The 23,526-nt window shown below is 36.9% G+C and overlaps 1 protein-coding gene across 1 annotated transcript in view; it reads left to right on the forward strand.

Annotated features, from left to right (window-relative positions):
* Window positions 1-23,526, forward strand: part of ANO2 (anoctamin 2) — a 194,779-nt gene that overhangs the window by 67,470 nt on the left and 103,783 nt on the right. The window contains exons 11-14 of the mRNA XM_050710475.1: window positions 7,128-7,262; window positions 10,436-10,596; window positions 14,385-14,464; window positions 19,172-19,174. Coding sequence (XP_050566432.1) covers window positions 7,128-7,262; window positions 10,436-10,596; window positions 14,385-14,464; window positions 19,172-19,174 — 379 coding nt within the window. The remainder of the gene's footprint in view (window positions 1-7,127; window positions 7,263-10,435; window positions 10,597-14,384; window positions 14,465-19,171; window positions 19,175-23,526) is intronic.

Genomic DNA, 23,526 nt, shown 5'->3' on the forward strand with positions numbered 1-23,526 from the left:
AGTTAATTTCAGTAATTTCAAAATGTCTGCTCTCTAAGTAGTTCCAATATTTTGTCTTTTTTTTTGTTTTGTTTTATTTTTCATCCTATAATGGATCACAAAACATATTTCACAGTGCCGTATAAGAAAATATAGCTGTCTGGTAGAATCTGCAATTTAGTCAGGTTTGTCTCCAGGCTTCAGGTACCATTTGGAGGAAACAGAAAATATTTTTTAAATAATGGTTTCAAACGAGAACTGTAATTAAACGTTAACTTCATTAAACGGCTCTTGCGGCATCCTTTTTCATTCTACTTTCAGGTGAAAAGAATCATAGCTTCAGTATTTGGTAAAAACTCTCACTCAGGAATCACTGGAGATGATTTAGCGAATTACTTGCAAGAGAAGATATACAAGATAGGAAGCCTTTTGTAGAAATCAAAAGCCATGTCTTGGCTCTTAACTTGTTTCCATGTCTTACCAATGGCACCAAGTATTCCAAAATGAATGGTGAATATTTGTAGATGCATACACAAACATTAATATTAGAGATAGCTTTTGGGGTTTGATTCAGGGCTCTTGCACTGTTTATCAACTATTTTCACCTTCATTTTCACTCCTTACTGGACACTCTTGAGCTTTATCTCCAGCTTAAGCAACACCGTGTGCTCTTACCTTGGAAAGAGGCTCCTTTCATTGTTTTCTGTATATTGAACAATTTGTATTTTCTACTGTATTTATTTTCGTTGCCTGAGACTCAGCTGCCTTATAATTTAGCTGAAGTTCTCTCATTGTTTTTTTTCTTCTCTTAAAATTTTAATAAAAATGTTTCTCGGTCTACTGGCAAGTTGTTCCAAGGGGGATTGCTTTCTTCCAGGAGACTCTCTTGGCTTCCATCTTGCTCCATTTAGTGCAGTCTCTGTATATCTGAATTAAACACTAATGTATTTCTGCCTGGGACTGTCTGGACAGAATATGTGCATATATGCTGTCAGGCACATACATGGTAGAAATCTCTGGGATCTCTGGATACACAGCAGCCTCAGTGCTGCTGCTGACGGGTAATTCCACCCAGGTGGCCCACATGGTTGCAATAAGTGCTTGAATCTTGCCCTGAGAAAGTTTTCAAGTGGAGAAAAATGTCACATCCAGAAAAATCTGTACATAGGTAACTACCTGGAGTGAAATAGTAAGGTACACAGAGATGTTTTGTCTTGTTTCTGATTCTGTTACAGTTACTGGAGTTTTATCTATACTTCAGCAGTGTTTCTGAAATGAATGTACAGTTTTCAAAACCTCAGGTGGAAACATCAATGTGCTGGGAACTATTATCTCAATAATAATGTAAAATCTCCTGTGTTCTGAGATTAATATCGGCTAGAAAATAGTGTTTGTATGGGTAATCATTGTTCTACCTTCACTTTAAAGGTCGATTTTCTTCTCTTGACCAAGTCCATTAAAGGAGTTCATTGTGTTCCCAACCCTTTACCACAGGCTATTATTTTCTTCAGTGGTCTTTTACAGATGTCCATAGGCCTACACTATGAACTGGCTTGATGAAGAGGTGGATATAGCCTTTTTGGGTTTTGCTTGTCTTTTTTTTTTAACAATACTCAACTTTGTAATGCATCAGCACAACTGAGAAGGTTAGCTGTGGGTCAGAGAGGGCATGAGGAAGCTGGAGTTGTGAAAAAAGCTTTTAAACTAGCTCTGATAGCAGAGATTTTTGACATGAAACCTTACTTTGAAAAGACCACTTGTCCTTTCTCCCATGTGCAGACTCATCAGAATTCTAGGCACTATTTTTGTGAATAGGCTTATTTGAAGGCATAAGTAGCACATGTGCCTTTTGATAATTTACCCAATAAATAATTGTAAAACAGTTTAGTTTTGCATATTAAATATTGACTCAGTGGAGAGGCTAGTGAATGAATCGTGGCAAAAATGAAATAACTGTTGGCCTAGAATAGGGTATGGAAATTAAAAAACTGAAAAACTTTGAGCTAATTTCCCAGTCAGGTGAAATAGTGTCTATAGCATATTTTCCTGCTTTTTAAACTTTGTTTCTGAATGACTCCAGAGTTTTTTCAAGTGTGTGTCACGCACAATCCAGGTATCCCACACTTTTTTGAAGAGTTAAAAACTCAGGGTTTTTCTCTTCTCTCTTTCTTTCCCCCTCCCCAAGTATTAGTCTATTTATAAATTGCACAGCTTGGCATGAAAGTAGTGACCAGCATGCAAGCAAAGAGCTTAATTATCAGTTACTCTTTTTGATGTTAGTTTGGCAGCCAGACAGAAAGAAGTGCATTGCAGTCTGGTTCAAATGTATGGGCTAAGCAGGGGGAATTGAGTAAACATTTTCACTGCACTCTTTCCAGCACTTCTTATTATATTTCTGGCATGAGAGGGAATATATTTTCTGTAGTTCTGTTGTTGTTATTGTTTTGTTTTGGGCTTTATCAATATAGTTTCTGATTATTTGCTTGATCTTGGGATGTTGGGAGAAACTGAAACTTTTGTTCATCTTCTGAAGGAATTATGGAGGATTTGGCCGAATCATTAGTTGGAGACATAACTCTTGCTCAAGAGAACTTAGTACTTGGTAGGTGGCCATTTGACCAGCATTCAAAAGGTTAGGTTTTCTGAAGTGAAAAACAAAAAAATTCACCTTAGAATGTACAGAACAAAATGTTTGACTGTTACTTCTGATAGGAGCAGTCCACACTCATAATCAAAATCATTTGTCCCTTGCTTTAAATGAGAACTACTGACCTTATTGTGTATGTGTATATAAAAGGACACATCTCTACTTTAGAATACAACTAATGTAGAAATAAAACTTATGCAATGCAGAGGGTGTAGGCATCCGAAGATAAATGTGGTTATAATAAGCCTGAATTTTGGTCTTTACAGGCATTGACAGAGGTTAAGACAGAGGTCTTAAAAATAACCATAACAAGCCAGAAACAACTTTCCCACTGAACATCTAGAACACATTCTTTGAATATTTTGAGCAGCATTTTCTACAAAACTGTGAAGTCTTTGACACTGCTTCCAAATAAGTATTGCTGTAATGCCAAATCTGATGCATAGCATTAGCTGTAACGATTTTTTTCAGAGCAAAACAGTATTTGTGTAGCTAAAGGCAAATTAAAAGCAAATCTTGCTAAGTTATGTGACATTATTATCGGTTTAGTCCTTTTAATCTTTATAATTTGGTATGATAATGGAGTACATGAAAGCACTGTGATCACATTGAAAAAGAAAAGAAAGCTGCAGATACGGAATCGTGGAATCAGAATCATAGAATGATTTGCATTGGAAGGCACCTTAAAAATCATCTAATTCCAACTCCCCTGCCATGGGTAGGGACAGCTTCCACTAGACCAGGTTGCTCAAAGCCCCAGCCAACCTGGCAACCCCTCCACAGGTGCTCTGGGCAAACTGTTCCAGTGCCTCACCACCCTCACAGTGAATAACTTCTTCCTTATATCCAAATGAAAGCTACAACTTCTTAGTTTAAAACCATTACTCCTTGGCTTATCACTACACTCCCTGATAAAGAATTTTTTCCTGTCTTTCCTGTAAGCCTTCTTTACATACTAGAAGACTGTTTAAAGGTCTCCCTGCAGACTTCTCTTCTCTAGACTCAATTTTCTCAGTCTTTCTTCATAGAAGAGGTACTCCAACCCTCTGATCATCTTTGTGGCCCTCCTCTGGACCCGCTGTTATAGGTCTATATCTTTCTTATGCTGTGGGCCCCAGATCTGACCTATCAGCTTCAAGTATGTAAGAGGCTAACATGTTCACATCTGAGAAAATTTAGCATCCTTCCTTCAAAAGAAAACAGCATTGAAATTTGCAAGTATGATCCTGTTGACTTGAGTAGCGGTGGACTGCTTTCAAACCTTCTAAAACTGTGCCTGTAAGCATTTCTTTAGAGATTTTTAGATGGGAGATAAAAAGACTGCCTTATGGTATTCTTAAGGTCTGAACCAGAAATCACTGAATCCAGCTGTGGCTGCAGTAGATGAATTGGGTCTTTTGTGGTATATTACAGGATGTTTGCACAGGCTTGACTCCCATTCAGAGCAATGGGAGATCAGGTCTCAGGACATGTCAAAAATGAAGGAGCATGCCTGTGTCCTGTGTTTTGCTAGCTTGATAAACTCAGGTTTAAATTTGTCATGCTTTCAAGCACTGTCATTGCTTCTCTTTAGATTAGGTCACTTTCTGGCACATAGACAGACTGGGCTTGGGCACAGCAGTCTTAATTATTTTTCTTTTTCAAAACAGTTAAGTCACAAACATTGTGCAGTTTTCTTCTTGGCAACTGCTTTTTTGCATACTGCCAGGATGTTGTTGAACTCCTCTCACTTTCTCTTGGCATGGATGCAAATAGCAACTCTTTGCTTTATAGGTTACAGATCATACGTATCACTGAAATATTTAAACATTACAGAGGAAGCCTCATGTAATAAGCTCCAACTTCATTGAGCTTGGTCAGCCGGTCTTTATTCGGGTGCTGCTTGTGCTTGAACACTTTCTATGCTAATTTGTGGCCATTTTTTAAAACAACATGCAGTTTAGAACAGCTAAGATTGTGGGCAAATTTTTGTCTGCTTTGACCTCTTTGGAGTGCTGTAACAGCTATGCACATTGCTCATTACTATAAATAAGGAAGGAATAAGAAGACAGATAATCAAAATAACCCCCCTCTCATTATTGTCCCATGTTGTTAGGATATTTTTAGTGATGTTTTCCTTGCTGCCAAGTGCAAGGCATGTTACTTCCCAAACTGTAGGAAACCTAAGAGCAAATTGAGTCTCTCGGTGTCCTGTGTTGCTCCGAGGGTTTTGCTGCTGTATGCTGATTCAGACAGGAGTCTTGAAGAAAATATTTAAGCCATCTGATTATTTCTGTTTTTCAGTCAATATATACTTCCTCACTTCATACTCAGAAACATTCAAAAAAGCCAATAAATTTGAAAATAAAGTAAAACTACCTATTAAAAATTACTTCCAAAATCACTTGGCAGGTGCCACATTATAGGGTAGCTGCACAGTGTTAGGATTATATTTACGCTAGAAATACTTAAATTTATCATTTTATAAGCTAAAATCAATGCTGTGTTGTAAATGTGGAGTTACTAAACTGATATATGCTGATTCCCATTTTTACTTGTGCAAGTTGTCTTCCTGAAATGAAAAAGAATAACACATCTAATTACATTAATGCCATTCAAGTCAATCTGTCATAATTGCACTCATGTTGTTTGATACTTCACACAGTCTGTTGCTTATGACAACCTTGTAAATGTCAGATGTAGTGGCTGTATTCCTTTCACAAAAGAATCTTGAAATTTCCTTTGTTTTGTACTGTTTCTCCAAGTTATGGCATCCCATCATACTGAAGATAATGTTGTCTGTGTATCAAATTAAAGTGCTTTTGTTTGGTTCTCCCTTTTAGGATTGCACATCTCCTTCCTAAAGGATAAGCCGGGTCTGTTGGACCTAAGAAAATATAGGCACTCATGTAAGGCAATACTGAAATAGGTATGACCACGATGCCCACTTTCCTGTGTGAGAGCCTAGGAATGTGAAGTTATCTGTAGCTGTGATGGTGTGAAAAGAGCAGCAGGAACTGTAGTTATGGAAAAAAAAATATGTTACAACCATTAGTTCTTTCATATGAGCTGGAAATTTGACTGTGGAGGCTTCTAACATTGCCCCATGGCTCTCTGCATTGGTTTCGGTGCTCCCACTGTCTCTCCTATGGCAGGAGCAGGCTAGCCCTAAGAGTTAGTTTCTGGAACACAAAATTTCAGCTTCGCCTATGCCACTGAATGGACTTGAGCTCAGCTCTACAAACATGACTTTTTGTTATTAATTTCTTTCAGAATAGTCAGTTTTTTGCTCCCTGTTACCAGAAATCCCAGGCCTGTAAAAATCTAATTTTAACCATTTTCTGTTAGGAATAATTTATATCAGGAGTGCTAAGCCTGGGTAAAATTTTCTTAGTGTAAGTGAAGTCATAGTCAATCTCAAAATGGGGTTATGCCCAGCCTTTCAGAGGAGTCTTTCTTTTATTAGACATGTTATCTTAAGATTATTTTTACTCTTTCTACCACCACCTAGTGAATGTATGCCTTATTGGTTTAAATGCAATGACGTGGCCTGAGTGCTCTATGTGTAACTGTCTTATGTCCAGCAGTCTTCTGTCTTATTCTCTGGCTTGTGATATGTTTCAAACTGTGTTATATTTTATCTAAATTTAGTCTCATTTTAATGATTTTTATTTTTTCTTTCTGAGTTCTTGAGCTCTCTGAAGTTTTTGGTATTTTGTAACATTTGGAATCACTCCTAACAGTACTTTGGAATGATCAACGAGTTTCATCTATGTTTAGTTTACTTCTTTCAGTGTGATTCATGAAGATGTTGAGCTGAGTACTAACACATATTTATCAACATCTACAATGAACTGCTCTTCAGAGCAGAAACTGTTTTTTCAAACCAGCTGTACAGTCTCTTCATTTGTCAAAAATATTTATTCTTTCTAAAAAAACAGCACTAAGTATGCAAGTAAACCTTCCTGCTTTAACAGAAATTCAAGATTATTCATCTGTAAAGATATTAGAGGATGTTGTCAGTATGTTCACATTGATCTCTTTTCCATGTCTCTCAGCAATTAAATCCAGGAGGACTTATGGAAGCAAAGAATGATGGCTTATCTGAATAAGCTTTTAAAGAACTAAATCCTTTCTAACATTTTCTGCTAAACGTTTGGGTGAAACACTCTTACTTTTGGTGGAAGCAAGGGATATTTAACTGAATTCAGTTCAGAGATATAAAAGGTGCAGTCTTTCCTGAGCAGCTCTAGAGTAAGTATTGTAATGATACAGGACTATCTTTAACTTCTCAGAAGAGAGTGCCTCAAATTGCTCGAATCACCCACTTCATTTGGTGGTACTGACTTCAAGATGCTCAGGGTTTTCATCCACATCTTTGACAATTACTATTTAACTTTCAGGAATTTTTAAGAAACTGTAAAATACACTTGAAAATGATACTCTTGACATATGTTTTTTTTTTTTTTAAATTATGTATGTATGTATTTATTTATTTATTTATTCCCCTCTTCTTTTTCAGGAAGTATTTTGGAGAAAAGATAGGACTTTATTTTGCATGGCTGGGCTTATACACAGAATTCCTCATTCCGTCTTCAGTAGTTGGGATTTTTGTATTTCTTTACGGATGTATAACCATAGAGAGTGACATTCCTAGGTAAGCACTGAGATCAATATTTTGTTACTTGAGAATTATAAGACTGCTTTCTGGTCATAATCCTTGGTGAGAATAATTGCTTTTAACATGTCTGAAGAGCAGTGATGCAGTATTAACAACCCGTTGAAAATACACATCTGCATTCATCATCATCATCTGCATTAATTAAATGAGATATTCAAATGACAAACATTTATTTGGCTGTTCAGTATTGCAGCTTTCCATACTCAAATGGAACTGTTCAGTAAGTCTACAGCATTATTGTAAAAAGGCCTGAGTTCTGGCATGAGAATTGGACAACCTGCATGTTCCTTTTTATGCCCGCCAATTGCTTTTTGTGAATGCACATATTTACATGCTCACCTGGAAAGACATAGTTTAGAACTCACCGAAGTTAACGCAAATAACATATCTAGTACTCTTAGACTACTTTGTTCATCTTAGTAAAATCATGTCATTGCACAAGTGACATTAATATTATTCAGTACATTTAGCATATTTGATATCCACAGGATTCATCTTGGTGATTACAAAAAATGTTATGCACTGTGTGTCCTTAGGATGTTTTACTAATTATACTACATAACAAAACTCACTCTACTCTGTTCTGGTCCAGCCTCACCTGGAGTACTGTGTGCAGTTTTGAGCACCACAATATAAGAAGGACATAAAACTGTTAGGGAGTGTCCAAACAGGACCAACAAAGATGGTGAAGGGTCTAGAGGGCAAAACATATGAGGAGCTGCTGAGGTCCCTTGGTTTGTTCAGCCCAGAGCAGAGCAGACTGAGGGGAGGCCTCATGGCAGCCTGCAGCTTCCTCACAAGGGGAGCAGAGGGGCAGGCACTGAGCTCTGCAGTCTGGGGACAGTGACAGGACCCGAGGGAACGGCATGGAGCTGGGACATGGGAGGGTCAGGCTGGGTGTTAAGAAAAGGTTCTTCACCGAGAGGGTGGTCAAGCACTGGAACAGGCTCCCCAGGGATATGGTCACGGCACCAAGCCTGCTGGAGTTGAAGAAGCATTTGGACAACACTATGATTTTGGTTTGATTTTCAGGTAGTCCTGTGTGGAGCCAGGAGCTGGACTTGATCCTTTTGGGTCCCTTCCAACCCAGGATATTTTGTGATTCTATGAAAACTGTCAATTTGACCCAGTAAAGTCTGCTTCTCAGCGAAAAAAAGGACACTTCTGTACTGTCTGGGAGTGACTTCTGGTAGAGACAGGGTACTGACTTAGCGGAACTGCTGGTCACATTCATTGTGGCAGTTCTGGCATTCTCTCAAATTGGCGACTTTTAAAGCAGATCGCTCAGCAGTAGAACATTATTGCTGATAAGTAAAAGATGAATGACAACACAGAGGAGTTAACATTTGTTTTCATAGCTTGTTCTGAATGAATTATGATGAGCTGTGCTTGTCTGTAGAAAAGCTTGTGCTAACATTTAAACTGAAGTGAGATTTATGGAAAAATGTATCTGCAGCACCCTCTACTGCTTTTCAAAATAGAAGAGATCATTAACTGTATGATAGCTGGAAACAGCTGTGTGCATTTCAAATGATATTAAACATTGATGTTACAGTTTAAATAGCTCTTTTTCATTTGAAGTCATAGAAAAAATGCTATTTCATGGCAGTCAATATAGAAACAACTATAATCACAACATACCTGCTATCAATGAAGCAATGTTGCAAATTTTTCCTTAGATCACAGTCTTGGCAAGGATAATTGAGCTTAACACAGGTCAGTTCACCTGACACCATGCAGCTATGAAGGTCTTTCATGTCAGGAGTGCCAAGTGGGATTTGGTTTGTTAAAGAGATAATGATAATGATTTTTAAAAGCTTTTTAGATACTGCGTAAATACATAGCAAATAAGACTAGGAATTAAAATAATGACTTTAAAGAAAAGATTTTAAAATCTGTAAGAAAGTCTCTTATCTCATGTTTTCTAGAGGATAAATGCATTAAATGCATAAATGCTGTAAAGTGAGGAGGGAGAGGAAATACTGCTTAGCATGTGAAAATGTAAGGCAGTAAGATTTATAGTTTTCACGAGATTTATTGCTTTTCATTTGCCTTCATTTGCCTAATTTGAAAAGTAGGTTAGCACTCTGTCCTAGAAAGATGAGGAGTTATTCAGTCAAAGAATACCAGAATACCACATCTGCACTCAGCAGTGGAGGAAATTTTAGAACCTTGAAATGTAAAAAGATCTCATTTTCTAAACCCACTATGTATACACACACAGTATCTGAATACCCTTAGAATATATCAATTTGTGTGCCTAAAATAACTAACTGGTCATGCCTGAAGAACTTACATCAAAACCTTGTGGCAGGTGGTATACACCAGAAGTTGTGTTAAACCCCATCGTGGGTAAACAGCCATTGCTTTAAAAATACCCCATACAACAAAATGCAGAGTAGAGATGAATCTCAAAGCAAATGTGAGATATAACACTTTGCTAAGAATGAGACTCTTGGATGGTGTCTTTTAAATTCAATGTGTGTAAGTCAGTTTCTATTAAAACTTAGCATATCTTCCTTGCAATGGTGTTGCAGATTTAATCTGTCTATGACATAAAACAACTAACATGCCTGAGTGCTGGATCTGGCTTTTATGCAGTTACTTGGCCAGTTGCAATGCACAAAGCATTATATATTTCACATGGATTTTTGTGCCGTCATATTAAAAATGTGTGCTTTGTCAAGGGCATAGCGGGTTTCATCCTGTAGGATTTCCTTTACAGCCACTTCAGAATTCTTTTTCATGCATTTTAATCTGATCTGTACCAAATCCTGTAGCTGAATGTAGAAATGGCAAATGCCACTTCGATTGTGTTTTAATTATCTTATTTTAGTATGGTTAACCTCAATCTTTAGTGATGTTGTCTTCACAAATTCACGGATACAGTGTAGATTGATTGATTAAATTGATTGCTGTTTTGCATTACTTTTCTGTTGGTAAGGTGCCTATGGGTATTTTAATGTTCCAGCACTCGGCAATGTTCCTCAAAGAGACACGTAGCTGATAGGCTTCTTTTCCCTGTAACTGCAAGCCATATGTGTTGCAGATAGCTTTTAACAGCTATGAGTTACTGCTTGATAACAGTACTGTACACCCCCTTTTCTGAGTAGTAATACTTTAAGAACTCATGTACTTACCATTCACAGTAAAGAAATGTGTGACCAACGTAATGCCTTCACCATGTGCCCTCTGTGTGACAAGTTCTGTGATTACTGGAATCTCAGCTCTGCATGTGCTACAGCTCGAGCTAGCCACTTATTTGACAACCCTGCCACAGTCTTCTTCTCCATCTTCATGGCTCTCTGGGGTGAGTATGTCTTTCCAAAGTTTGATTTTTGGACTGTTGGCAGAAATGAAAGCTGTGATGAGTAGTAGTAAAATGTAGTAGCCCTACATATAAGAGTGTTAATAGACTGAATGTGATGCATATGGCTTTATGAATTTGGCAAACCTCAGAGGGCCAGTGAGGGACTCTCTGTGCTGAGACTGCAGAAAGCAATATTACAAGGCTTTCTGCTGTCAACAGAAAGCTTTGGAATAAGTAGAGAGCAGTTGGGTAATCCAGGGAAGAAAACTGTCCTTTCTCCCTCTACTTCCTTGTTTAATATCACTTCTAATCTTGTCATGTTTTCCCTCATTTCCTTGAAGTGGGAAGTTCTTTCAACTCCTTCTGCATTTGGGGGCTGGAATTTGTTTGGGGTTTGGTATGGTGCAGGCAGCTGAAAGCACAGTCTGTTTTACAACTTCCATGTGGTGCAACTTAGTCACTTAAATTAATCAAAACTTTACATGATTCTGAAAACAATGGGACTTTTTTTTTTAATTTATTTATTTTTTAATTATTATTATAATGTTTTAAGGTATTCCATTTAGACAAACTTGGTTTTCTGTAATAGCAAGGATATCCTGACTCAATGAGGATCTCAAAACACTTCATAAACACTAATGAACGCATTTTAGTATTGTTCTTACTGTTTCTGACCTCGCCTCAGCCCTGAAAATGTTCTTACATGTCTCATAGCTGGTGCTATGTCCTCATTCACTCTAGATGTTGTTTATTGTGAAAGTTACAGGAGTGATTGCTACTGTAAAATGATTTTTGATTTCCCTGTTCATTGCTCACAAGTGGAAATTTTCATTCTTAATATGAAATCAAATAAGTATATTATTGTACCATAGACATCTCTCAGCAATTTGGTATACACTGCAATCCTATTTAAATTTCACAGCTTGTTTTAGAAAAGACTGACAGGTTGGTGTTGGGTATGGATAGCATAGTTATTTTTAGGAATTTGCATACAGAACGGATCATGTAAAGAATAAGTTTTTGTTTACCACTTCCTGAAAATTATTCAGCAATTATTTTGACTCAGTGAAAAGGCAAAAAATGATGAATTCACAGACTCTCTCAATGTCTTATTTTCCTACTTCAGATTGCTACCAATTGCAGAGTAGATTGGCAAATAAAGGGCCACACTTTACCTGCTGTCATGCAGCTTGTGATGCACTGATTTGTCCAAGTTTCAGCGTAGCTGTTTGGGCATCTTGTGTACACAATTCATTTATACTTTCATAACTGAATAGCATTTTCCCAACACCAAATCTTTACTATAAACTTGCATCCATACCAATAATTATTTTCATCCAGCCTCATCCAAAACAATTATACTTAGGTGTCAACAACACAATGTGCAAAGCAAAATTGATATATCCTTGATATTGTTGATATATACTTGCACTAAGATTAGTAGAATCTGAAGAAACAGAAAGGAACAAAAACATCCATATACATTGCTTGTTTATTCATTTATTTTTATAGTTTTTTTTTTTTTTTTAGAAAGCATTTAAGAATACTAAAATTATTTCTGAGCTGTAGTCTCCTAAAAACAGTCTTTCACACAGATTTGAAAAGTCTGTTTTAGGGACCATGACAACTGAGCTTGCCAGCACAAGAAAATATAGCCATCATATATAAAGAACAGCAAAGTGAAATAGTGAAATAGTATCCTTTACTAACTTTGTTCAGCTTGCCTATTAAGTATTAGATTACATCTAAATTTGCTTCCTTAGTGTAGTGGTTATACCTAGATCTTATTCTGATGAATGGCATCTCGTTCACACACCTAATCAACTTGTTTCACATTATCTTGAATAAATGTTGTTTGCATACTTTTTTATCGGACATAGTACAGTGATGTGGAAATTGGCATGTCTTATGACTTACAACTGTGTACTTAAAAGAGCAAAGTACGGTAATTTGAGCTGGCTTCATTTCATGATGATGCTGGGCACAAGAAATCTTTCATCCCTCTTGCTTCCTCCCATTCTGTGAAAGCAGATGACTTACTATGGTCAGTTCGTTGAGAGGAATCATGCTTTTTCTACCTGATCTTGAAACCTCATAAATTATCTTTGTGATTCCAGCAATTCTATTAGCAAATGAACATATTCACAAAATACAGAGTCATGCCTAGATAACTGTGCTTACTTTCATCGGTGTTCCGGGATGCTGAATTTCCTCTGTCAGATGTGTTTATGAGAAGGACAGTTGAATGTAATGGGGCTGTTTTTCTGCTGGTATAAGTCAATGCAAATTTTCTGATTTCAGAAATGCTATTACACTGTATACTGGTTATGTATCTAGCCAAATTATTTTTTACAGAGCTAAAAATGGAAATGTCTTTGAGAAATTGCAATAAATCAAATGAGTAATAGCACTCTATAAAATAACCAAATGTTTTTGTATTTAGAATATCTTACAAACCTTGAATTTTCAAAACATTCTAAATACAGCTTTTGAATGTTATCTCTTCTGTAAGGAAGGAGCAGAGGTAGCAACCTAATTGCTGAATGTCTGGATTTACTTTCAGTGTACTGCCAGTCCATGTTTAAATGGTATTTATTTCGTAAATGATGGGGAGATACCAGTGCAGAAAATATTTGCTCACAGTTAACTGTGGGAATAGATGCTCTCTAGTAAGAGGCAGGTTGTCTCAATAGCACTATAACTCTTCCCAGTGTTATCATGTAGCTTACATCAAGTGTAGATGCAGTTGAAGGAAGCTGGATCTGATTCTTCACTGTTCTGTGTCTTGTGGAGTTATCTACAATATATTCAAAGTGATGAAAATATGTCTGTGATCAAACAACCATTTTCACAATCCCATCTGCACCAACTGAAAAGGTGAAATGAAGCATAAGAAAATAGAAAACAGTGCTCACAGTTGTTTATTGGTATATCTTTTATTGATATATATACATATATTATTTAGTATATACTGGTATAAGATTGGAATAGTTTTCTGAAAACAGGTGTCCACAAGTCAAGAGTAAGAAGAGTTATTTCTAATAAATCCAGATGTCCATAAACCATGAGGTGCTAGGCAAAGAGCTATCTAGAGGAAACAGCAATTATGAGAGGAAGGTCAGGAGACTGTAAATACAAGACAACAGTACAACATCCGTTCATTCATATCAATGTAAAATGAAAAGAAGGAGACAGAACTGCAGGCCAATCCCTTAGGGCAAAATCACTGTGTTTTTTTGCAGGGCAAAACCATTCAACTGTCCCCCTATAATATATTTCAAAATAATGTTATGTTCTACAAATTTCAAGAGCAGGCTACACCTACTTTCTTCACATTTCCAACTGATTAGAAACACTAAACCAGGCAAATCTGTTTGGCTAATTAAAGTGTTAAATACTAATATTTAGACCTAGATTTTGTTTCATTGTATGATTTGTAATCATGAATTATAGAATGACTCATGGTAAATTAAGAGAGACAACATTTTTGGGGTGGATATCAGCAGATTAGGGTTCAGTTCCGGTCCCTGACAAGAACTTTCCAGTGGTTTTGGGCAATCCATTTTGCCTCTTTTCGTATTTTATTTGTAAAAAGACAGTAATTACTGTTTCCATGCTCTTCCTACATTCTTTCTTTAGAATCGGGTCAGGGGCTGTTTCTTAGCACTTCTTTATAAAGAACCTAGCATAAAAGGATTCAAATAGCTGATGGTGCTTACAAGTAACACAAACATTCACATTAGTCCATTGGATTTATAATTTATTTTATTTTATTTTTTTTTTTTAAGCTACTATGTTCCTTGAACAGTGGAAGCGTTTACAGATGAGACTGAGTTACTTCTGGGATCTAACTGGACTGGAGGAAGAAGTAAGTTTCTTCTCCCTGTGCTAATTTACTGTATAAATTATTCTAAATCTGAAGATATGCACTGATAATTATATTTCTCATGTTTGTTCTCCTGTCTGATGCAATTCATAGCTATGTTTTTTTTTGTTGTTGTTGTTTGTTTTTTTTTTAAGACCATAACTGATACAGTTTTGAGTACCAATGTATCCTTTTGGAAATCATTACACATATCCCAACACTCTAATTTTACCATTTAGTAATGAAAAGAATTATAAGATGCCAGCAAGTCATTCTTTGCTGAAAATGCCTATATGCCAGTGTACAGAATGGGATAATTAAATGATGTTAATACCTCAAAGAGAATGTAGAGTGTGAATAAATGAGAACAAAACTAAGACAAAGTCATGAACCTCATACTGTAGCATGATGATGATGTTATTCCACTTTTGTCTATTCCTCAGATGATAATTATTGGATAAAATTAAAAAATAACACAAACCAGAGAGTAGACCCCAGTATTCTTCTTCTTCCATCACTGTCCCAAAATGCAGCTTTAGCATTGTCTTTAACGTAATGGGGACCTCCAAAGTATTCCTTCACTTGATTAAGTAACTACCAAGTGCCTTATTTTGCATTTGGTCTCAACTTTTTCACTACTGTCTATTCATTGATGAAGTGGATAATGCTCATAGTTACTCACCAGTACTCACAGTTTTTAAGGTGTGATAAAACTGAGTACATCGACACAACAAAATTTGCTGCTTGCCCTGTGTGGAATGTAATACTGCTAGCTCAGAGAATGGCAAGATTGTACTGATTACAGTATAAACTGAGAAGAAGGAGAACAATTTTTTTTCAGTTCTGCAGTATGCTTGATGAATGCTGCAGATTTTAGTACATTTGAAGTTAATAATTTGCAGTACAAAATCCTAAGGTTTTGCTCAGTATTTGCAAAATGGATCTACAGATTTGTGAGGTCCTGTGATGAAGAGCTCTGAAGTGTTAAAGGTTTGTGTACAGGAACTATGGGATCAACAAGAATCCTTTGTTTATGGCAAGTGGGGGAGTGCCAGACACATCTCAGCACAAGCTGAAGAATTAGGAATGCAGAATCATAAAAATAAGGCTGGAATGGACCTTGAGGGACCTTCCCTTGTGCATGGTAGGATCAACTCTACTTAAGTCATTATGAAAAGATGTTTGTCTGATTTGTTCTTAAAGAAATCCATCAGTGAAGGTTTCACTTCCTCCCTAGGCAATCTATTCTAACACTACTGATTGAAATTCTATTCATACTGCTAATTAGCTTCTCCTAATGTCTAACTTAACCCTCCTTGCTAAATGTTCATTTTCTCTTGTTCTTTCATTCAAAGATAAAGGGAGGAGACTACCCAATCTGTTTTTCAGCAAAATTCAACTTACTATCATATTTCTCCATCCACTCTAGTTTTTTAGATGAACTGGTCTCTCTGTTTTTTCTGTCTTTTTTCTTAAAATATATGTTCTAGATGTATTTTTGTTGTTCTGTCCCTTCTGGACACTTTCTGTCTGATCTAGCTCTTTTGTGAAAAGTAATGCTCAAAATGTACATCACTTGAACTGACATCATACTTAAACTAAAAGTCCTGCATAATATCATCTTGCCACCTCTTGGTACTTCAGCAGGTTTTATCAGGTTTTATTCACCCTTTATCTGGTAGACTCATGAAAATGTGGATAAATTTTCCCATAAGACAGATATTGGCATTGTGTTTCATCAGTGTGATAATCACTTCAGGTAGTGAAGCCTTTACAGTTGCTGAATATCATGGTGGAAAATGGAAAATTGTCTCTGATCAGGTTAGGCTAGAGGGAAGTAGCAGTGGAACACTTAAGATCACTTAATAGAGCAAAAAAGTTGAAGAGCTGATAAGTACATCATGAAGATTATATTGAAGTAGATGTGTACAGTGTAAATCTGTGGACTCTTGATTACAAAAAAATCAGTAAAATTACTTTCTCTAAATACACTGGGCCAAGTCTTTTCTTCAAAAGAGTCACGCAAAAGATTAATTTAGTGCAGTTATTTGTAAATATCTTGGCAACAGCAGTCTGAGAAAGCAGACTCCCTAAGGCTTGGATGCATATTTGCAGCTGGCAGCTGTACAGGCTTAGAGGATTTGTGTTGTTTCTGTATCTCAAAGCCACAGAAATAATAGGTAGCATTGGGTACTAGACTGTAAAATAGATAATTGGCCTGAAAAGTAATTAAATGACTGATAACTAAGTAGGAGAGGGAAAGAAAAGAAATAAACAAAAAGACTAGAACTATGAAAACAGACAAAGCCTTGGAAATATCATGAAGAAGTGCTCAGCATGTCACACCATAGATGCGTGTTTGTGTAACCCAATCAAGCAGGTTCTGCATTTATTTTTTTTCAGTTTGTGTAATAAGGGATATAGCCCTCAATGAAGCAGGGAAATAGGTATGACTATACTCTCTTTTACTTGTGAAAGAAAGGGTGAAGAAATACTGAAGAACTCTAATTAATGGTGTAGGGAATTAAAACTACTGGCCTCCCATGAATCTTCAGAAATTGTATTTCTAGAACCCAGTATGTTCCTGTTTTAGGTGGAACAGATTTTACCTTATTTTACCAACAGTCACATGTAAAACCAGAATGGAAAGGCAATTATAATAGATGAAATCTTAGAATCTGGAGCAGAGCTTGGAAAAGTAAATGTCAGACAACAAAGTCCACACTAACTGAAATGCCAACGACTGAAGGCCTTATTGTTGTTCAAATAGTCATGATATTACACTGTTTCAGTACAAGGAGGAACTTAGGTGTCTGTTTTTGTTAGAAACATATCTGACAAATTACAATTTTAAGTTTAAATCCTGTGTTCTGTCAAATGCTAGCTCTCTTTTTGTGAACTCCAATTTCCCTGTCTATTTCCTCTTTTTGCTCTTTGATGACTTTTTAAAAGTTTTTATTGAACCCTTATGAAAAACTTTAAGATACACTGTGGATTATCACTGAGTCAAGTTAAGGTAATAAGGAAGGTAGATTAGGTAAGAGAATTAAGTAGCAAGTAGTCTTGCTGACATTCAGTACGTTTTCTTCTTGTTACTAGATCATGGGTTAACTCGATCTTCTCTACTAAATTTTCGTAGTTTTTGATGACCTGATTGATTTGATGTTTTCAGCTTGTCTTCCACCTTGCAAATTATAGGGGCAAACTCCTTTTTCTGAAGTTCTAATACTGTCTAGTAAAACAGGCAGTATGAGGCACTTTTGTTTGCTTAAAAGGGAAGTGAAACACAGACTCTAATAAAATAGCTGTGTATTCACAATATTGCCCCCCTGGGAAAAATGGTAAGTGATAGTAAGGGGGAAATCTGTAGCTACAATATTTCGTATTGTCTCAGATCTCTCCTTTCATCCTCACTACTTCTCAAGTTTCTTGTACCAATGAGACCTATGTTTTGGGTTACTTTCTGCAGATGTATTGTCTCACATTTTTCTTATTCCTATTCTGATTTTCCTGTTAGGCCCATGTTTCCAAGTATTTTTGGTCTCTTTATATTATTTTCTTTTCTTGGGATTTGTCACTCCTCCCAGTGAATCCTCTGCCATCTTCATTAAACTGGTGTTAACACTGATTATTTAATGATGCTAAGATAATCACACCAGCCCTGATCTTCTGGACAAGTTCCTTCAACATTAGATTTAATAGTGTTATGTTTAGAAGGCTGAGAGTTTTATTAGAACAGTTGGGGAAGGAATGTTGAAAAACGGATGTTATCCCTCAGGACTGAGGGGAAAGTCTTTAGTACCAGCTGTTGCACCACTGAAAAATTACGTATGAAGACACACTTTAAACATCTTTTAATTTGTAATCTAGAAGAAACAAAGCAGGTGATATCTCCTTTGCTTGCCAAGAAGTTGGTAAAGATATATGATTATATTTTTTTAATTCCAAGACTGTTGATCCATAGAAGTGTCACAGTATGCTGGAACTCTAGTTCATTTTCCTCTTTTGTTTCTCTTCTAACAGACATATCAGCATGTTCTCATTTCCTTTATTCCTTTTCTGTTTTAATGAATTCCTGTGTTTTTTCCAGAATTGTCTTGTCTAGAACCCTCAAAGCTCTTTGCTTTTATATAGGTAGACTTGATTCCTCAGAATGTTATGATGGGCCACTCAAAGGCTGGGTCACTGAGGGTGGTATACGTTCTTTTCTCCTGTGGTCTCCTGAGTTCAGAGAGGAGGGTAACATATCCACCTTTCCCTGTGTAAGTGCAGAGGTAGACAGTTGCTTGGAGTAGGAACCTGTGGAGCAGCAGCTGGAATGGGGTTGGAAGACCTACAGTCATTGTTGATCAGGGCATGGTCATAAGATATGTAATAGGAAGCAAGAACTACTGCTAGAGGAAAGGGGTGACAGGCAGGAAAATCCTACTTTCCAATAGTTCTTTGTCTTGACCTATTGCATCCTGTATCTTTATCCAGCACTGTACCTGCCTTTAGTAACAGGGACCATTTCTATGCCTTTCCTTCCTCTTCTCCTCTTTCACAATGACACAGAAGATCAATGTGGGTTATTAGGGTTTGTCAGCAATGTGCTTCTTGTAGAGCAGGCAAGCATTAGAGGAAGGTGGCTTTGTGGAAGAAGGATGTGGAATGAGGGTAGTGGATCTTGTACTGCAAGGGAATGTGTGTTCTGAGAGAGATGGATCTGAGGAGGTGAAGAGTGGACCTTCTCCACTCTCAGAGTCTCACAAGATCTTCCTGCAATTCTCAGGTCTCCCAAAGCCAGTTCTCCCTTTCCCCGTTTTATCCTCATGCAATGGTGTCTCTCAGACACCATCGTTTATTTTTCTCAGCCCCGTTGTTCCTCCCCTTTGTCCTGCTCTGTTGCACCTGATGATCAGTTTTCCTGTGTGCTGAAGATGCCTTGGGCTGATAAAGTGTTAGATAAATTAGCCACAGTGGCAGCTTGCAAGATTAATCTGCTTTTGTGGTTAACAGGGTGATTAGAGTCCGGTCCTGTCTGAAATGGATGCTCCAGCAAAATCAGCACCACATTACTATGTTTTTTTTTTTTTTCTGGAAAAGTACTTTTTAGTTGTAAGGGAATGAGCTTTTTTGCTTTAAACTTAAAATGTATTTTAAATTTTAAGTTTACTCTAATCCTTGTGTAAGAGTGGAGGCTTCAATTTTTTTTAACCCCAGCTGCATATGTAGATTATGTGGAAATGTATGAAGAAACTCTTGTTTCAATGAACTAGAAAAACGTCATTGTCATGTCTAAATGTCATTTATTCTTTTGTAAAGCCTTCTGTTGCTAGATTATTGTTATTTATTCTATGATTTTCCTATGAAAAGTCATTGACACAGAAAGAATAATCCAGACAAAAATAAGATGGAAGGAAAGTGACTCTTCTCTCAATCTGCACCAAGTACTAAACCCCATGAAAGTTATTCCTGAAAGTGTGCTTGAATTCCGGAAAGGCTATAAAAATTAAAGAATAATACTTTGTGATGTTGTTTAATGACAGCCAAAATTGCCAATTGCTTATGTGTTTAAAATGAATGCGGAGTTTCAGAACTCATAATATTTTGAATGACAGAATTGATTTCTATTACTTAGTTTTGCTTTAGGCTTTTTTATTTTGTTCAGTTTCCCTCATTTTCACATGCATATGGGCACTTGTGAGTAGTGCAATGTCATTGCAAATTCATGCCTATAAAAACTTTCATACAATGCACCTTTATCGAATATGCAGTTATGTGGTATAAGACTTCTTTTGTTAATAAAATGTTGAATAATCTTGCTTTATTCATTACTTTCAAAAACATATAGTGTGTCTATAATTAATATTTAGGAAACATAAACACTTTTTCTAAACTTGTGTTTTGACTTTAAACCAGTAAAACAGCACTGGCTTTTTAGATCTCACCTTCCTGCTTCCATTCTACTCTGCAGTGTAGAAGGGTTTTGACATTTTTGTGTGTAGGTTCCTGTGAAATACTTGTGATTTGTACCTAGTCCATTCACAATTCCTTACACAATAATGGAATTCTCACTAATTTAGATTGTATTCTTACCACAGCATTTTCAAATATGTGTGCATTAAGGTAGATGTCTTGAAATGAGATTTTCAAACCTGACAACTAGTCCAATTCCATTGGGCCTTCCATAGAAGGAGGGGGACCAGTTTCATTCTACATAAAAGAAAAATACATGCAAAATATAAATTCAGGTGCCTGAACTGTGTGGCCTAACTTCTAGATGAAAATCAAATATCTTCCTCTCCCTTCAGTTGGAGATGTGATTCTCTCTTTTCTAAAATTCTTCTTTTTCTTCCTTTTTTTTTTTTTTTGGCTTGTTTTTCTGAGATGACTAGGATGGATTTATGGATTTATTTACCTCAATTAAGAAAACAAAAAGGCTAGGTTCTGTTTTTCTTTGTTTTCTTTGTCTTTACTATTGTTATTATTATTTTATTACCCATGTTATTTTCTGCAGTCATTTTTTGGAAGATCTAAACTCATGGCATGAAACTGCCTAAAATGCCTCAATAGTCCACTGCTATCAGTAAGTAGAAATAGCATCCTCACTTTCATGTCTCTAATTTTGCTGTCTCATCTGTGACCTGAATCTGTGACTGACTACAGCTGTAGAAAAGTAATTCCAGAAATAAAGTAGAAAGTGTTTGTGGAACAGTTAATTGCTTATGTTTTCAAAGGAGTATAATAAGGACATTGGGCAGGGGGAGGGAAGAATATGTGAGTTAGGCTCATATTTTAACAATGATGATACATTAAAGCAACTCATCTGTATCAAGCAACTTCTACAGGTTGCAGTTACCTATCAGCTTAAGCTAAATTTACTGCACGCAACTATCATGTTACTACCCTATAGTGCAGTCTTGTTCTTCCTCCAAGATTCATGCTGGTGATCAGGTAATTGTGTGGTGATAAAAGTTAGCTATAGGTGTGTGGGGAAGAAGTATTTAACTTGGTCATAACTATAACTTGTTGACTATAAATCCAACATTTATGTTTGCTTCAAATAAGTTGTTCTCATGGATATTCCTGGCTGTTAATCCAATCATTAAGGTATTTATGGAAAATAAACACAAGAAAAAAAATAAAAATAATAAAGATTGAAAAAATGGTCAAAGACAGATTTCTAGTTCAGGTCCTTGGAGAATAACTCATTGACAGCAGCCCTGCAGAGAGAGACTGGTGGATTCTGGTGGACGAAAGGCTTGACATGAGCCAGCAGTGTGCACTTGCAGCCCAGAAGACCAATGGCTTCCTGGGCTACATCAAAAGAGACATGACCAGCCCGTCGAGGGAAGTGGTTGTCCCCCTCTGCTCTGCCCTTGTGAGGCCCCACTTGCAGTACTGCGTCCAGGTTTGAGGCCCCCAGCATAAGAAAGATGTGGACCTGTTAGAGTGAGTCCAGAGGAGGGCTGCAAAGATGATCGAGGGGCTGGAGCACCTCTCCTAAGAAGAAAGGCTTAGAGAGCTGGGGCTGTTCAGCCTGGAGAAGAGAAGGCTCTGGGGGGACCTCATTGTGGCCTTTCAGTATTTAAAGGGGTCTTATAAAAAAGATGGAGTGGAACTGTTTACTCAGGTAGATAATGATAGGACAAGGAGGAATAGTCTTAAACTAAAAGAGGATGGACTTAGATTAGACATCAGGACAAAATTCTTCACTGTAAGGGTAGTGAGGCACTGGAACAGGTTTCCCAGAGAAGCTGTGGAGGTCCCATCCCTGGAGGTGCTCAAGGTGAGGCTGGATGGGGCCTTGGCCAACCTGATCTAGTGGGTGGCATCCCTGCCTATGGCAGAGGGGTTGGAACAATATGATCTTTAAGGTCTCTTCCAACCCAAGCCATTCTATCATTCTATGATTCTATGATTAGCTATGGTATCTGTATTTCTTCACATTAGATATGAGCCAATGCTTTAATCTGGATCATGGTTCAACCCAAAAAGTTCACAAAGATTTGGAGTTGCAGTGATTAGAGAGAAATGGTGAGGTTGGTCACTTTCTAGAACCATCTGATTCTGGATATTTTAAAGCTTTTGTTAGCATCAGTCTAATGTGTATGATTTAGGTTATTTTAGAAATAGTTCCTTATATTTGCTGTAGAGTCATATTGCTTTTATCTCATAAATCAAGTTGCCTGTAAGTCATGGGTTCCAGGTGCACAGAGGATGAAAGGAAGTATACTCCAGGGAAATGAAAATTCCACAAACATCATAATTGGCCAGTGCTGAGAAAATACTGCTTTGTAAACAAGAATCTAGTCTGATATTACCTGGAGCAGAGTTTCAGGTGTGGCAGAAAAACTGGGCTATTTATGAGGCATTCTTATTAATATGGGACAGACTGATAGAAACTCAGATATCTGGCATGTTAAAAATGTTCTTTCTTCATATACACTTGCCTGCCTCTGGTAAGGGCAAGACAGTGATGGTAATGACATTTGCACTAGTCCATTAGCTTATTATGTTGTAAGTTTGGTTTAGCTTTCAACTTTGACAACTGGTTGCCCATGCAATCATAGATCTAAAATCTATGACCTCTGACCAGTTGTAATAGGATGAATACACAAAATGTTTGCCTCTTTCATGAATGACCTTCTGTTTCAACCTTCTCCTTAAATATCTTGGGATCACTGTGTAATGTGCCTTGGACCAATGACAAGTTCAAGGCCCAGTGTCTCATGAATTTCATTTTGCTTAGAAGAAAAATACCTTGTCCTCGTTGGAGGTAACCATTGGTTTCTAACCCTGCTAATTTGTAGGATATTTAATCCTTAGACCATAATGTTATGATTACTGAAACAGCTATTTTATATCAATTTTAAAGGACTTTACACTGTTTATTGTATTGCTCTTTGCAAGAGCTACAAATCTGTAATCCATCCAAAGTGCACTCAGTCTTAAATAATGACAGAGAAAAATTTCCATAAACATGCTCCCCTAAAGAGTGCCTCTACAGCCAAGTATTCACACTGTTACACATTATTAGACAAGAAAAGAAAACAGTAACCCAAGGGAGAAACAATCTATTC

This window comes from Cygnus atratus, chromosome 1, assembly GCF_013377495.2.
Source record: "Cygnus atratus isolate AKBS03 ecotype Queensland, Australia chromosome 1, CAtr_DNAZoo_HiC_assembly, whole genome shotgun sequence".
NCBI lineage: Eukaryota > Metazoa > Chordata > Aves > Anseriformes > Anatidae > Cygnus > Cygnus atratus.